Source organism: Bidens hawaiensis, unplaced genomic scaffold (genome assembly GCF_021521415.1).
Source record: "Bidens hawaiensis isolate Kalapana, Puna unplaced genomic scaffold, B.hawaiensis_p1.1 tig00049689_1, whole genome shotgun sequence".
Classification (NCBI taxonomy): Eukaryota; Viridiplantae; Streptophyta; class Magnoliopsida; order Asterales; family Asteraceae; genus Bidens; species Bidens hawaiensis.
Window position 1 is genome coordinate 23,118 of NW_027498886.1, and position 15,995 is coordinate 39,112.

General features: G+C 41.7%; 1 protein-coding gene across 2 annotated transcripts; it reads right to left on the reverse strand.

The window, feature by feature from the left end:
- Positions 1–997: 997 nt before the first annotated feature.
- On the reverse strand, positions 998–7,188 carry LOC143598132 (kinesin-like protein KIN-8B). 2 transcript variants are annotated; one of them, XM_077076430.1, is made up of 14 exons: positions 7,087–7,188; positions 6,929–7,000; positions 6,694–6,810; positions 5,090–5,178; positions 4,279–4,423; positions 4,073–4,168; positions 3,890–3,981; positions 3,695–3,796; positions 3,484–3,630; positions 3,256–3,406; positions 2,749–3,153; positions 2,565–2,678; positions 1,345–1,758; positions 998–1,266 (listed from the first exon to the last, which is right to left on the reverse strand). In XM_077076430.1, the coding sequence occupies exons 1-14, from the start codon at positions 7,132–7,134 to the stop codon at positions 1,063–1,065; spliced, it is 2,196 nt and encodes a 731-aa protein (XP_076932545.1). In that variant the 5' UTR covers positions 7,135–7,188; the 3' UTR covers positions 998–1,062. The 2 variants fall into 2 exon arrangements, with proteins under 2 accessions (XP_076932545.1, XP_076932544.1); XM_077076429.1 differs by lacking the exons at positions 6,694–6,810; positions 6,929–7,000; positions 7,087–7,188 and adding an exon at positions 6,254–6,633 and having other exon boundaries at positions 999–1,266.
- Between the last annotated feature and the right edge of the window lie 8,807 nt (positions 7,189–15,995).

Consider the following 15,995-nt stretch of genomic DNA (forward strand, 5'->3'; position numbering starts at 1 on the left):
ATAAACAAATTTTATAGAAGCGTGTTCGTTTTATAGTTTATTTTATTATGTAGCGTCCAAATTCGCGCTACCAAACTCATGTGATGTGATAGGCATCAAGCAAAAAATATAACTTATTCGGTTAATTTGTTAGTTAATTAAGAAAAACATTAAAAAATACGTAAAAAAACATGATAATAAATTTAAAATTTTGCAAAAATAAAGTAAAAACAAAACTCAAAAAGAAAATAAAAATATTTGATTCATTTGAATGCACGGATTAAAAATGCATTTTATCTAACTTTAGATACATTTATTTTTCAAATTACTTGATTATGTCATAACAAAATAGAAAAGAAAACTGTATAATTCTTTTACATCTTTTGCAAATACATGTTTTTTCTTTTGATATTATAAAAATCATTTAATAAAAAAATCATACTTTAGATTCAATTAACTAGATCAAATTTATAATATAACTTCGAATAATAAAGAATATAAAAGATAGTTGATTAATGAAGAAAGAGAAATAAAATGAGAGACCAAACTATCCTTACAATATTTTAATTGGATAATAATGTGTTTTAGTTTTGTCCATACAATAAGTTCTGACGTTCTTACAACTCAATGTGGTTTTCAATTGAAATCAACCCTACATACATGTATGCAACTACATATTATGAAAATAAAAGTATGTATAAAAGCAGCAAAAATCATGTTCCATATTCAAAACTAGCCCAAACCGTTAAACCAGCAAACTGCCAAAACTACCCCACAAATCATAACGCTTGGATCTCAAACGAACCAACTTGCTTCGTTTAGACGGTATTGCCGGCTTCCACGATCATTAACACCCCTAACTCCCTAAGGGGAATACTAAAAGCCGATTGTTAGAAGTTTCATCATGCTACAATGATTACCTTAATGAAAATGAATAGATGTCTATACTCTCTTAACTTGGGTGGTGTAAAATCAATAGTCTTGTTTATAAAGGTGAACTGCTAATATGAAATCCTAGAAATGAACATGAAGCACATTTTGTATTGGATTGAAGTTGATTACAAAAAGAATTGTATCTCCTATTTATACATGTGAACTACCAACTTGTGACTGAATATATGGAGAACCAATCTTGGACACACCTATCACACTGGGTTGTGGCAATATACTCTCACAGTTGACTGGTGTAGAAGGACCTTGGGTAGGACTGTTGTGGTTCATCATCTGCCCTCTTAAGGGATCTTCACTGCAACTAGTTCCACCGGGTGAGACCTTATTCCATTCATCCTGCATTCTCATATAACAGATCCACTAATTTTCATATATATACATACGTGTGTGTGTGTGTGTAAATTGCATTCATACCTTCCGCCTATGACCAAGCCAATTCTCGCTACTCCGAGTTAGCCTCGTATACGTAGACGGGGAATTATGCGACATAAAGTAATATGATGAATGGTGTTCCTCCCTACAATACGTGTGGACCGAGTCTCCATATTCTTGGTTTTGTAGAAATGTTCTAGAAGGATTAGCATACGACTGAGATGCACGAGAAGATCTTTCATGTCCCGGTTTCCACATATTTGGCAAACCCAACTGGGGCGTCATTGCCCAGTCTTCAATTGTTATGCCTTGCTTTGCAGCAAGCTTAAGCAGCTGCTTCTCATCTAACCCCAATCCCATTAGCAAGTTCCACAGATTTCTTTGTGTTTCCCTTTGATTGTGTATCACTTGATCCCGCATTGCCATTTCAAACTGAAGCTCAGTATTAGTCATCCCCTACATTTACAATAAAACCAACTCTTATATTCACTTTTTTTTATGTTTAAAATATATACATACACAGATATACATATAGATGTGGGTTAATGTACAAAGTAGCATATGAAGCCATTAGAATGAGCCACGCGTCTTTTGGCAAGGGATATATGCGTCCGCGCCATAATTATGAACATTTTTAAATAATTACATTTTAACGGCGATTAAATAAACGTGCACAAGTTACACAACATATATAGCATACTACGCACAATAATTGCACAACATATTTATAACTACCCATGCACAAAATTACGCAATGCTTATAAACAATTACGCAGCTTATATTTATAAATTATGCCCCTTATGTTTATAGAAACGCAGACATAATTCCACATTATACGCACAGCATGTCGACGCTTTATTTAGGTCGAATTTTTTTTAAAGTATTGCAATATTTCTCAAGTTAAAGAGAATAAAATGCTCAATTTATGGCATAACTTAAAAAAAAGAAAAAAACAATATACTGCACAAAAGTTATTCACGTTTATAAAAATGGTGGAACTAGATTAAAAGTATAAAAGTAAACAACAAAGACTTTTCCCATTTTGCCCTTCCAGACATTTAATTCTTTTATTTTGTAAACGTGGCATGGACACCTCTATAATCTCAGACCATTGATTAGTATCATCAATGGCCTAGATCACTTCTTACACTTTTTACATTAAAAACACTTTGTATTTGAACCCTTTTTTTCTTTCTATTTACCTATCTATAGGTGTGTGTGTGTGTGTGCGTGCTTCCTCTAAATTATAATATATGTTTACCAGGAGTCTATATTGACTGAGAATACGCAAGTAGGTTTTATTAGCATTGTTGCTTATGGCCTCGTCAATCATCTCCTGTAACTGACATCGGCGTTTCTCATTGGCTTCAATTTCCTGTGACAAATTAAACATTTCAAACTTGTTAGTCAACGTTCTAAAACCTGGGTCAAAGGAGAGTGGTCACCTTTTGATAAATGACACCGGTCTCATCATTGTCACGGATATTGTCCAGAACAAGTTGTCTCCTTAACATTAAAGCCTGCACAACTGTTCCATCATTTTCAATGGCCTGCTGCTTGGCGATACCATCATCAAGATGTTGTAACTCAGTTCGGTTTCTAAGATTAGTTTCCTCAAGTTCAAACACGGCTTTCTGTAAGTTGATTCGTTCTTGGACATTTTCACTGGTTTCTAGACTCAAAGTGTTTAACCAAGATAACTCATCATCCACTGGTCTTTCAGTAGGCTTTGTATTTAGTTGTGTTTCCTTTTCAGCTAGTTGTGTCTTTAATTGACTAACCTCTGTCTGAAGACTGTCAATCATGCGTTGATAATCTGAAACATGAGTATCAACCGTCCCAATATTTTTCTGAAAAAACATAAATATCATTAACATTATTGTTATCATTATTATTATTATTAACTTATTTACAAATAGTCGGATAAGTAAAAACCATATAACGACTTTTACCTGGATGTGTGTTTTGATTTCCTTAGCCCGGTCTGCGTATTTCAAGGTATTAACAGTGTGATGATATTGATTATCTGCTGGTGAAATGGTTGCAATCATGACTGTTTGAGAATTGCCACTCAAGCCAACTTTAAGGATTCGAGTCAGCTTGCTGAAAAATATTAGACAATGAGTCAACCGATGCTAAGGAATTATGCTATTATGCTAAGGTGCGTGTTAACATACTACCTATTGCGATAAGGTACATATGCTAGACCCTTTTTATGTTGCTTTCCCAAAGCATTTATACAGTTTGCCAAAGCGAGAAGTGATCTGTTTATATTAGCACCGTCTCTTAATTTCTGGCCACCACTATTTGTTTCAGAAGCCCGTTCACTGTAGCATAATTTGTATATTTTAGTTTTTACAAGCAAACAGTGTATATTGAGAAAGTTTATACCTTCCAGCCAGATCCACAAGTGCAAGTTTACCACGAACAACTTGATTACGATATTTTCTTTTCTGTTTTCTAAGCACGGTTATTTCCAAAACTGCATGCGAACTATTTAAAAAAGCAAAACGCGTATTCAAACATGCATAACAAAAATATAAACTGAAAAAAATTTTTTGAAACTTATCAGCTTAGTTGACTCACCGTGATGATGTCTCATTGGCATCTGTGCTGTCAGTTTTGCGCCTACTGTTGCCAAGATTTAAAAGTTCAAGAATCTTATCGGCTGAGTTGACCTGCAACCATTCAAACTGTTAGATTTACAACAAACTACAAAAAGGAATTACCGCAAAAAATGATATAGTTATATTATTAAGATGTTTTAACCTTGATACATCTTAGGCCAGCTACAATTATTCCCTGCTCTGGGTCCTCTCTGAGTTCCAAATGACCAGATGATTTTTCAAGTAGATCATAGATTACCTATTTGCATACCAAAATGGTCAAATCTTTGCAACCTCTTTATATATAGAAACAGAGAGGATATAGTTTTGGGACTTAAAGTTTAAGGTAAGATATTAGCAGGTCAATACCTCATTGTAGACTTCAAGGTAGGAACAAGTAACTTCAAATACATCAGAGCTCTTATCATTTTTTATAAAGTTGAATATTGTGTGTAGACTTAAAACCATCAGGCCTGGGTCACCTTCAGTTCCTACCATTGTATAGGTTTTTCCACTGAAACAAAGACTTATCATTGTAATTTCCATATATGGACCAAAAATAGACCAAAAAGAAACCTTTTTTATCCTATAATTTCCTTAGCGTATATCACAAATTGCATCCAAGATACAAATTTGGTGAGCGCTCTACATAAACCAGAAGAACTAACTAGTAAAGATTAGTACGGCATCCAAAACACATCCACAGATAAAGATAGTATAGGACAAACAATAAAATTTGACTTTAGTTCAATATCCTACTTATCTTCGTTCAGTTCTTGTAACAGATAAATTAGTTGATTCAAAAGGTTGCTTTGTAGGTTTACTCATCCTAATACGGTTTTGTGATTATATTAGTTTGTTATTAACAGAAGATAATATGGAATCAACAACCTAATGTAACAGCAATATAAAAACAATCGAGGGGGCCTCAATATATGCAAGTGGTAAACCCTAGAGACACCTAAACTCGGGCCCATGGGCCATGAACTAACAATAAACTTATTTTGAAGTTTGTGATTTTCCTCCATTGTCTTATTAAGCCGATTAGCTATGACATTGCATCATGGTTCGATAAAAACCAAGTACCATTAAAACAGGCATGTAAGCAAACTGGAATTTCGTATTTGAGGAACTATATGCACAATATGTAAAAGCGAAGCTGAATGCATTTTCTGATTACCTTCCAGTTGAACCATATGCAAACACAGTCGCATTTAGACCATGAACTACCCCAGAGATTGTAGAAGATATACTTCTCTCGTAGACATCCTGCAAATATCATCATTATCATCATCATCAACATCTTCATCATGAAACCATGACCATTATCATAAGATATACAGAAGTGAAGTATATTGAAGAAAAAATAAGAAACACATAATGTCTAATATCTTCTGATATCTTGAAACCAATATTGGAGTGGCGAAAATATATCATGTAGAACTCTTTTAATCTTTTGATGTTATCATCTTCATGCCATTGAATGTGTGAAAGCTTTGATCTACTATAACTGGACAGTGGAAGCCCCAACTAATATTTATATTTAAAATTTTCCCAAGTAGATACACTTCCAGATATACATGCATATTGCAAGTGCTTCTATGTAAACTTTGTTAAATAAGACAGAACAAGTTAAAGTACACGCTATTATAGGGGTGCAAACGAGACGAGCCGAGCCGAGCCCAAGCTCAACTAGGCTCGAGCTCGGCTCGTTTAACTTACACGGAGCTCGAGCTCGGTTCGTTTCAAGCTCTATTTTCAAAGCTCAAGCTCGGCTCGTAAGCAGATTTTCAAGCTCGGGTTCGGTTTGTTTACTATTTATTAATTATTTTTGTGTATATTTTTTTCAATTATAATTTTATGTATAAAATAATATATATTATTTAGTTATTTTTATTTACTTTTTCATAATATTATATATACTAATTAGTAATTATAAAATTTATATTTTAAAAAATTATATAAATGACAGGCTCGTTTAGGCTCGCTAGCAAGTGAAGCTTGGGCTCAGGCTCGTTTATTAAACAGCTTACTTTTAGGATTGAGCTAGGGCTCAATCTCAAGTAGCTTGTGTATTACCAATTGTTTTGACAATCGACTGCTGATTGTATACTTTCATGTATTCTTGTTGAGGTTACAACTCAAGGAGCACGAGGCGCAAGTTAAAGAATAGTTCAACTAACTGTCTATTTCAGCAAAAATAAAACTGACAACATCATAGAAACTTGACAAATGTCAAATACTTAAATCGTTTATACCGTCAGAATTAATCAAGATATCAAAATGGTCAAAACACAAAAAATCTCCTAGGCATTTAAGATGCTTAAATTGAAAAAGTAGACACTTTAATCAAGATGATGGCTACTTAGAGTAAAGTGAGACATCCAAATCCATTGCTTCAACTCCACACTTCCTTTTCAACCTCTAGCATGTGCCCAAAAATCCCTCAACAACCCCATTCACCATAAAGCATACTAACTTTAGCTAGACATATCTATATCAATATGGTTTTCCTTTTTGCATGTTCCTTTTCTCTAACAAGATTTTGTGTGTCAGATCACTCAAACAATATACGAAACTAACACAAATACGAAATGTAATTACTTGAAGTCTGGTTATAATGTACATCCTTTCATTCATATTACTAGCACATGAATAAACTGTTATATAAGCATTCTTTAACTTGAGAACTTTTGCCTCAATTAAGTAAAACCACTTTCAATAGCCATAACAATAGAACAGCATATCAACAAATAAGTAACATACAAAGTATACAGCATATACCGCATTTTTAGAATCCGGCGCAAACGCATAATCAAAAGTATATCTTCTCTCTTTCGTTCGATTCTGTATCCGATCAAGGTAATCCTTCGACAAGTCAGGATCCAGAATAACTACCTCCTGACAAAACCATCACATGATATTCAAATAATACACAATCCCCAAATTGCAAACCCTAACTTAACAAACACCTTCGAATCCACAATTATCAGGTAAAAAAACTCAAACAAGAGTTCACCTTATTATTGTAAACTCTCACTATATCACGGCCACACTCTCTCTCCGTTAACGGCCTACATTTCACAGCAACCTATAAACAAAAACTCTGTATAAGCCACACCTAAGCCGAATTATCTTATTCATCTCAAAGCCAGTTCAATCGATCAAAACACTTACAGTGAGAGTCGTAGCTTTCTTCGTCGCCGGAGCTCTAATACTCGGCATATTCAATCAAATAAACTCGTTCAAAACCTTCAAAACCCTAAAATTCTCAAAAATTCCGCTAATGTGAACCAATTTACACTAAAAACCTAACAAATAGCAACCTAACACACGAAATTTCAGTCTCAATTCCTCAATTTCACCTAACACTACGCAAAAACGAAAAGCAAACCCTAGAAACGTAAAATCATGATATTAATAGCTTTGAAACGAAGAAACGACACCGTTTCAGTTCAAGTGCGTGAAGAATAACGGAACGAGTGAAGATGAATGCGCGTACGGAACAGAAGCAAAGGCGGTGAAGGCATTGGAGAGTGGACTGGAAATATGAAGTGGTGAAGGTGATAAATATAATTGAAAGCAGAAGACGACGAAGGAGTTATCGTCTGTTCAAGGATCAAGCTGGACCATCGGTTGTCAGAAAGTCATCGTGGCCGTTGGATGGATTCGAGTTTTACTTTTGAAAACAAAAGGGCTTTCTTGGATGTTTATGAGAAACTATTTCCGTTTTTATGTATTTGGTTTTTTGGATGTCACCGACTTATATGGAAATTTTGTTACCTGTTTGAAATAATAATAATAATTGAGATGTGAGATGGCATGGTGGATCGGTCGTTAGATCGTTTGTGGAGTTCGAACCTATGTTTACTGTCATCACGTTTGTTCTTCAACTCTTGACTTGTATGAGTTGACTAGATATGGTGATATTATGCATTCATTGTCTACCTTTTGTTCAATGTTGCTTTCTTCAATTTGTTTAATCTTTTGAAAATTTATTTTATTGATGTTAAAGAGTGTGGGAAATGGATACAAGGGAATTTATATTTCGCATTTATATAACATATTTTTATTATCATCGAGATAAGGGGTATAATAGATTATTACGGTAAATATAACAGGTTATGGATCAATGGGTGTGTGGAAAGGAACACATATTCATGTTAACTTGTTTCTAAACAGGTTCGTGTTTAACACTACAAGTAATCGTATCTTATCGTGTCGTGTCTGGCATGTTATGTCAACTCAAAATCTTGCAAATAAAGATGATTAGCAATTTAAGTATGCCTTTGGCTCTCACGTTGTTAACTCTCAAATCAAAATCCCCAATTTTGCTATGATTAAAACTTGCTAGGAGGATCTAAAAACATATATTGCAAAGTTCGAATTTGAGAATAATTCATAAAGATCAATTCAAGCATTTACCATAGAATATTGGACTCCACATACTAAAGTGAAGAAACACTAACCGGACCCCGGGCAGGTTACTGGTAACCTGGGGGTTGGAGAGATGTTTCCCACGAGGGGTTAGACCCCTGGAAGATGGTTCTTCTGATAACCTGCAAAACAGACACCGTGAGCTCGTCACTGAGAAGGGGGGGGTTCCTCCTTGTGACCACCCTCCGGCGTGAGAATCAGACTAGATTGCTCTTTAAATATAAAAGTATATTAAGAGATTGCTAGAGCAGATATCAGGTATATTATGATGATAATGTAATAAGATATGATAAGATGAGATGATCATACCATTTGTGGTATTTATAGCCGAAGGTAGGTTTCCAAGGGGTTTAGCCGGCCCAACACGCTACCAACTGTAACCTATGCACGTGCCCTGCCTGTGAGTGGTGGATAGGTAGCGGCTGACACAGAGCAGGCGTGTCGTGCACTCTTCCTCTTCTGCCAACTACAGGCTAGGCACGTGGTATGGCAGGAGTTGGTGGGTAGGCGGCGGCTATTGGTCACAGTGCTGTGGCGTGCTGTCTGCCATGCTGCTGTCAGTGAGCTGTCGCATCTCTGATCAGATCTTTTGCCCATACCTCGTCAGGTACAGTAAAAGATCCTTCAGTATACGGACTAGCTTACTTGGGCGGGAGTATTCCCCCTCCCGCCTCTGTGCGGGATTGCTCCCGGCTTGGCTCATTCCTTCAGGTGACACTGAACGATTGAGAGCTAAGTGCCTTGTGCGTGTAGCCATGCTGCGCGGGTGGCCTTCCCTAATGGCTTGTATCCGAGGCTGCGGGGACAGGCGGAGTCCTTCACCATTGGGAGGCATTTCCTGCGGGACCAGCTTGCGTACTGCGCGTAAGGACGTCACGTCTCTGAGCATGGTTGGTCCTGCGGATCCAGTTGGTCTCTGCGCAGACGTCCCTGTTTAAGGTGAGTCTTGCGGGTCCAACTGGGCTCTGCTGGGACCTACCTCTTCAAGTCCCCCCAGTCCAATGTTCTTCTCATGAGTGTTTAATGAAGTGAGGTGAAGTTTTGGACTTGAGTAAAGGGTTTTGAAAAGGGTTTTGTAAGGTTTTCCATGGGGATTCTTTCCGCGGAAGTCCTTGTCACTTGCAGAAATGCCCGAGTTTCCTGCTTGGTCTTTGGGTATGATGCGGGTAGGTCTGTAACCTCCTCGCAAGTCAGGAGCATTGAGTCCCAGTTGTATGTATTTTCCATGAGGTTTTGGTAGTTTTGAACATAGTGATCAATTATGTTAAGACCACCAATTCCATCCTGGAGCTTCAAACAACGTAGTTCTCGATGTTCCCGCTATGCGGGGATGCTATTTCCGTTTCCGCAAGCATTGCCCAGAAGATCCTTCTTGGTTTCAATTCCCAGCGGAGCGCTAGGTATGTGAAGGGTTTTGCCTTAACACTGTACCTGCGCTCGTCTTACGGTTACTTTACTCTCAAGGTATTCCTGGCGTCAATTCCCTGCGGGTGCTAGGTATGTGAAGGGTTTTGCCTTAACACTGTACCCGCATCCGTCTTACGGTTACTTGTTCACCAAGGTTCTTGGCTTCAATTCCCTGCAGGTGCTAGGTATGTGAAGGGTTTTGCCTTTACACTGTACCCGCAGCCGGCTTACGGTTACTTGTTTGCCAAGGTTTATTTGGCTTCAATTCCCTGCGGGTGCTAGGTATGTGAAGGGTTTTGCCTTTACACTGTACCCGCATCCGTCTTACGGTTACTTGCTTGCCAAGGGGTAAGGGGTATTTTCCCGCTTACTTTTTTAATACTTTCGAATTTTGAATTTTGAAAATCGAAGAGTTGGTGAAAAGATAAACCTCTGAAACGTCGTGCGACGGTTTCTTCTGACTGTGTCAGGACGTGCAGGAAGTTATGGTGACGTGACAGAACATGGTCATTCCAGTCGCTTTTTCAGGCGCGTGGGAGCGATTTTTCGGGCGCGTGGCCGCGAAATTACTGGCACACGTCCTTTCAACAGCTGTTGCCAGCTTGCTTTTTGCCACGTGTCATAGTTTCATTGCACATTTGATTCCTCTCTCCTCCGCATTAAATTCACCGCATTAATTGCGATTACTATATAAAGGGGGAGAGGGTTATTTGCAATTCACACTTTCCACTTTCATCTCTTCTTCTCAAGTAATTTCCGGCAAATTTTTCTGTTCAGTAAAGCATTACCTTGAAATCTCTTTTCGTCTTTCTTCCACCATGTCTTCTCATGATGCTGATGACCAGAAAACTGCTGGCGAATGCCAGTGCTCTCTTCCTGTCGATCTGTACCAGTATATCATCAGGAAGTTCATGCTCGAGTCTCTCGAGCCTGAGTTTCCTGAACCCCACCATACTGTGTACGATGCCCCTAGTGGCAAGATCGGGGTTTATGCTGCATTCTTTGTCTACGGGAACCTTAGGTTTCCGTTGACAAAGTTTGTGTACCGTGTCCTAGAGAGGCACGGTGTGCACCTGACAGAGGTGCACCCCATGGCCATTGCCAAGGTCCGGCACTTTGAGTGGGTGTGCCGGATACTGGGCCTTGAGCCCCTCGTTGATCGCCTGATGACCTTCTATACATGGAGGTGCATCCAAGGGTGGTACACTCTTACAACCCGTATCAAGGGTTTAAAGATTTGTACCACCGAGCGGAGTCTTCGCTCATGGAGAAGAGAGTTCTTCTTCATATCCGCTCGCGCCATCCCCATCGCCATGAAGTTCAAGAATGGCCAGGCGCTTCCGAACCTTCCCGCCCTCAACTACGAGGAGGCGGAATGGTTCTCGAAGATTTCCCGGGTCCAGTCCCCGGTTTTCCGTTTTCCGGAGTCGGCGATGGTGATGTTGGGGATGAGCCGGGTGTGGAAGGCGGCGAATGCGGATAAGGTTCCGATCGTCCTTGAATATGGTTCGAACTCTGTCCCTTATGGTACGTCTTGTTTCATTTTGCTGACTTCGATTTTTACTAACTTTCTTGTTGATTTCAGAGGGGAACGATCTTCAGTCGCTCCTGAACCCGCGGGAGGAAGATGGTCCCGCGCGGATGGGTACTCGTGCTCTGGACGAGAACGAGTTGCCCATCTTAGAGCAGACCGCGGGTCGGTTCGTGGAGGTTTACCCGCCAGGCCAAGAGATCCTGAGCCTCCGACGGCCAGGTAAGCCTATCTTCTACCCTGAACCTCTCAATGCTGTGCCTGCTGCTGGAGTTCATGACATTTCTTCTTCTGAGGAATCCGCAGAAGGTCCTCCACTGGTGCGGAAGAAAAAGGCTGCCGTCGGGAAGGGCAAGGAGAAGGTGGCCTCTACGGCCGACCCGGTAGTCCTATCTGACTCGGAGTCAGATAATGCAGAGGTGGCGGGGAAGCCCGGTGGTGAGGAGACCACCGCTCCGGAGGCTGCAGGTGTTACCTCCGGGGAGGCAGCGACGACGACGGTTACCGGTGTCAAGAGGCCGGCTCCATCGGGTTCGCCCCCGCTCGTCCGTGCGTTCAAGCTCAAGAAACCCCGTGAGTACCCCCATAATTTTTGTCTAGATTTGTTGTTTCAAATAAATTTTTCTAACACTTTTGCTTGTGCAGGTGTGGATGTTGACGCATTCCAGGGTGGAATTGGAGCAAGTATTCCCCCGCCAATGACGGTAGGCTCGGTCAGCCTTCCCGAGGCGTCGACCCAGGCGTCTACGCCTGCTTCCGCTGGTTCCAGCCTTCCTGAGGCTGTTCCAGCTGAGAAGGTGTCTCCGCCGGCCGTGAGTGCAATTTTTACAGCATCTTTCACGGAGCCGGCGGTTACTGTTGCTGAGGAGGTGGCGCCAAACATGGCTACCACAGCGGCTGCCACTATACCTGCGCCACCGGCACCGACGGCCGGACCATCAGGTATGCGCCAAGCTTCCCGCCGATCTATGCCACCTTCCCGTCTGCCTGACCTGCTGGATGGATTTCCTTTAGGTTCAGGTGATGGGTTTGGCGGCTATCGGCCTGTTATTGACCCTACAGGTACGTAGGGTTCTTTTTCCCTTATATATTTTTATCATCTTTTCCTAACTGCCTTTGTTTCTTTTGCAGTGTCGGATTCCAATGAAGTGTATGTTCCAAGATGGAACATACGCCGAGGAACAACCCTTCGTACCCCTGTGGAGTGCGTGGACTGGGCTCGCCACGCTGCTCCTCATGGTGCGTTGGGGGAAGCCATGGCTAGCTACCAAGAGGGTAGGCTAACCAATGAGCTTCGGGTTCTCCAGGCCCGGACGCAGCCCCGCGTCGAGCTGCTTTGTCGTGAAAACGACAAGTTAAAAGCAGCTCGCGCCAAAGATGTATCTGAAGCGCGGGCTCTTCGGGAGGAGAACCGGCAGTTGGCCGCTGCCGCAGCCGAAAAGGAGAAGGCATTCAAGGCCCTCGAGGTTGAAGTCCAGGCGCGACTCGAGGCCCGCTCCAAGGCTGCCCAAGCTGTGAATGAACAGCTTCGGCTGGCCAAGGAGACTGCGCGAAACTCAACTGAGAGGGCTACCAAGGCTGAAGCTGTTGTTGAGCCGCTTCGCGAAGAGAATGAGCAGCTTAAATGCAAATTAAAGGCTCTTCAGCATGCTCATGACGCCTTGGCAATGGAAGATGCCAAGAAGCTGCAGGAGATCCTTGACCAGAGGGGGGTGCTTGACCGCACTGAAAGGAAACTCAAAAGCGTCGAAGAGGCTGCCGCCAAGGAAGTTCAACTTGCCAACCTTGATAAAAACGGAGCCGAACGTGCTTACAAAGAAAGTCAAGCTACCCTCCAATGGCTGCTTCGAGAAGCGTTGCCTCAGGTATCTTTATCTTTTTCTTTACGCTTTCCGCTCGTAATTAAAAAATGTTCTAACTTGTATTCTTTTGTAGGTTGCGCGTCGGGTCCTTTCAGAGACCTCTTATGACGATGCGATGAGCGCAGCCCTCAACGCTTCTCATGAGGATGGGGAGAAGACTGGCTTCCTGCTTGGTCTAGGGTTCGCTGAGAGAGGCTTTCCGCCCTCCAACTTCCCTTTATTCAATGTTAATACTGAAGCTGCTTATGACCAAGCTGTGAACCAGTACGCTGCCTTCCCGCATCCAGTGGTGGAGAAGGTGAATGAGGCTGCTGCTGCTGATGATGGGCTAAACATCCTTAAGGCTTTCCTTGGGCAGCCACGCTCAGACGGTGCTGGTCCAAGCGGAGGTGGCCCTGAAGCCTGGTCCTGAAGATCTCTTCCCACCGCTAGGATAGACTTAGCTTTGTATAGATTTCTTTTAGGCGGGTAGTTACCCGGCCACTGTTGTAATACATCATTGAAATATTAATCTTTTTGCGTATAAGACTGTTATTTCCTTCTTTGGGTTCCTTGCTTTATAAACTTATGACTTGCATACTTAGTTTAAATTAGCAATTTTCCAAGTGTTCAGAATAAGAACCTTTGAACGTTGTTGATAGTGGGTTAAAGTTTCGCTTCCTTCTTCGTGATTGTGCGGGTAGAACCGTCACTTGCACTTGGTAGGATGGCTAAACTTTAACTTTTATCTAACCTGCGTGCTGGTTTTTCTTACTTTTTTAGGATAAGTTAACCTTTGAACGTGGTTGATAATAGGTGTGAAGTTTTGCTTCCTCTTTCGTGATTGTGCGGGTAGAACCGTCACTTGCACTTAGTAGGATGGCAGAACTTTACCCTTATCTGACCTGCGTGTAGGTTTTTCTCATCTTTTGAGGATAAGTTAACCTTTGAACGTGGTTGATAATAGGTGAAGTTTTGCTTCCTCTTTCGTGATTGTGCGGGTAGAACCGTCACTTGCACTTAGTAGGATGGCAGAACTTTACCCTTATCTGACCTGCGTGTAGGTTTTTCTCATCTTTTGAGGATAAGTTAACCTTTGAACGTGATTGATAATAGGTGAAGTTTTGCTTCCTCTTTCGTGATTGTGCGGGTAGAACCGTCACTTGCACTTAGTAGGATGGCAGAACTTTACCCTTATCTGACCTGCGTGTAGGTTTTTCTCATCTTTTTAAGAATTTTGTTTTGAACCGTTCGACGCGCGGTTGTCGATAGGTTAGTGTTCATTTTCCTTTCATGATTCATGCGGATAGACCGGCACTTTCATTTAATGGGATGAACTCTTTCAACTCACCTGCGTGAAGGTTTGCCACGTTATTGGGTTCGTGCGGGTAAGACCGCCTTCCCACGCAACGACTTCACGTAATGTGAATGTCGTCACCAGTGTTGGATAGTTTTAACCGTTCGACGCGCGGTTGTTGACAGGTTATTCAGTTTCCTTATTGATTCATGCGGATAGACCGGCACTTTCATTTTTGGGTGCTGAACTTTTTCCCCTTCAACTGACCTGCGTGAAGGTTTGTTACGTTATTGGGTTCGTGCGGGTAGGACCGCCTTCCCATGCAATGATTTCACGTAATTATGCGGTGAAAACCGGCATATTAGTGTCCAGAAAAGTATAAATGTAAAATCATCAGCTTCGATGTTCTAGAGAGAATCATTTCCATTAGAAGTGGCTCTTGGCCTTTTCTTTACAAATTGGAATTGATTTACATGCAAACTGTGTAAATGAGCTCCCTTCCATGTTGTTGGGATGGGAGCGCCATCGAGACGACACGCACCTGTTTCGGGATCTCGTTCTTTACGCAGCATGTAGTCTCTATTGAAGCTGATTTTTTATTCGTGTTTACCCCAGCCGTGGTTCCACACGCACCTGCCTGCCTGCTTAGCTTTTATTTCGCCACGAGGTGCGCGAGCGTCCCATCTCTGACGAATGTTTCGACCATGTCTTTTACGTCTATGCATTCTTCAGTGTTGTGGCCTTTTGTTCTGTGATAGTCACAGTACTTGCTCCGATCAGCATCGTGACGATGTCGGATTTCTGGAGGCTTTGGCCATGGGAGCTCTTCAGTAGCAAATATGTCAGTGACGCTTTTGGTAAGTGGCGTCCATCTGGGGTTCCGGTGCGGCTTTACATTATCCCTTTCACCCAATCGGTGCTGTAAGCCGGATGAGGTGTCAAAGTTTACCCTTGACTGCCAAATGCCTTGCTTCCGTTTTTTGTTCAATCGGGCGGTGAGGACGTTGTCCTCTCTCGTCCTCTGGGTGTAAAGGTTTGTGTTCTGCGGAAGGTCTCTACCCAGTTGCTTCTCCGTTTCCGCATAGCGTTTGGCTGCTGTCATGATGCCATCCCATGTGGATGGCATTCCATCTTTACCCGTTAGGGTCCGGATAAGCTCTGGGTCCTGCGCGCCCTGGATGAAGGCTGCGCGAACAAGATCCTCGCTGATATTGCCCAAACTTAACTTCTTCGAGTTGAAGCGAGTGATGAAGTTTGGCAGAGATTCATCTTCTTCCCGTGTGCATTTGAGGATTGTCCATTGCTCCTCGGTATACTTTCGCTGCTGGCTGAAGTGTTGGCTAAACTTCTGCTGGAAGTCTGCCCAGTCGTAAATGTGGTTAACCGGTAAACGATCAAACCAAGCCCTAGCAGCCCCCACTAGCGTCATTTGGAACATGTAACACCACGTGGGTTCCGTCCAATTGCTAACGGTTGCCCCCGCTATGAACCTGTTCAAATGATCGTCTGGATCAGATAGGCCATCATATGTGCCTATGTTAGGCATTTGTTTAGCACTTTTCGGGGCAATTGC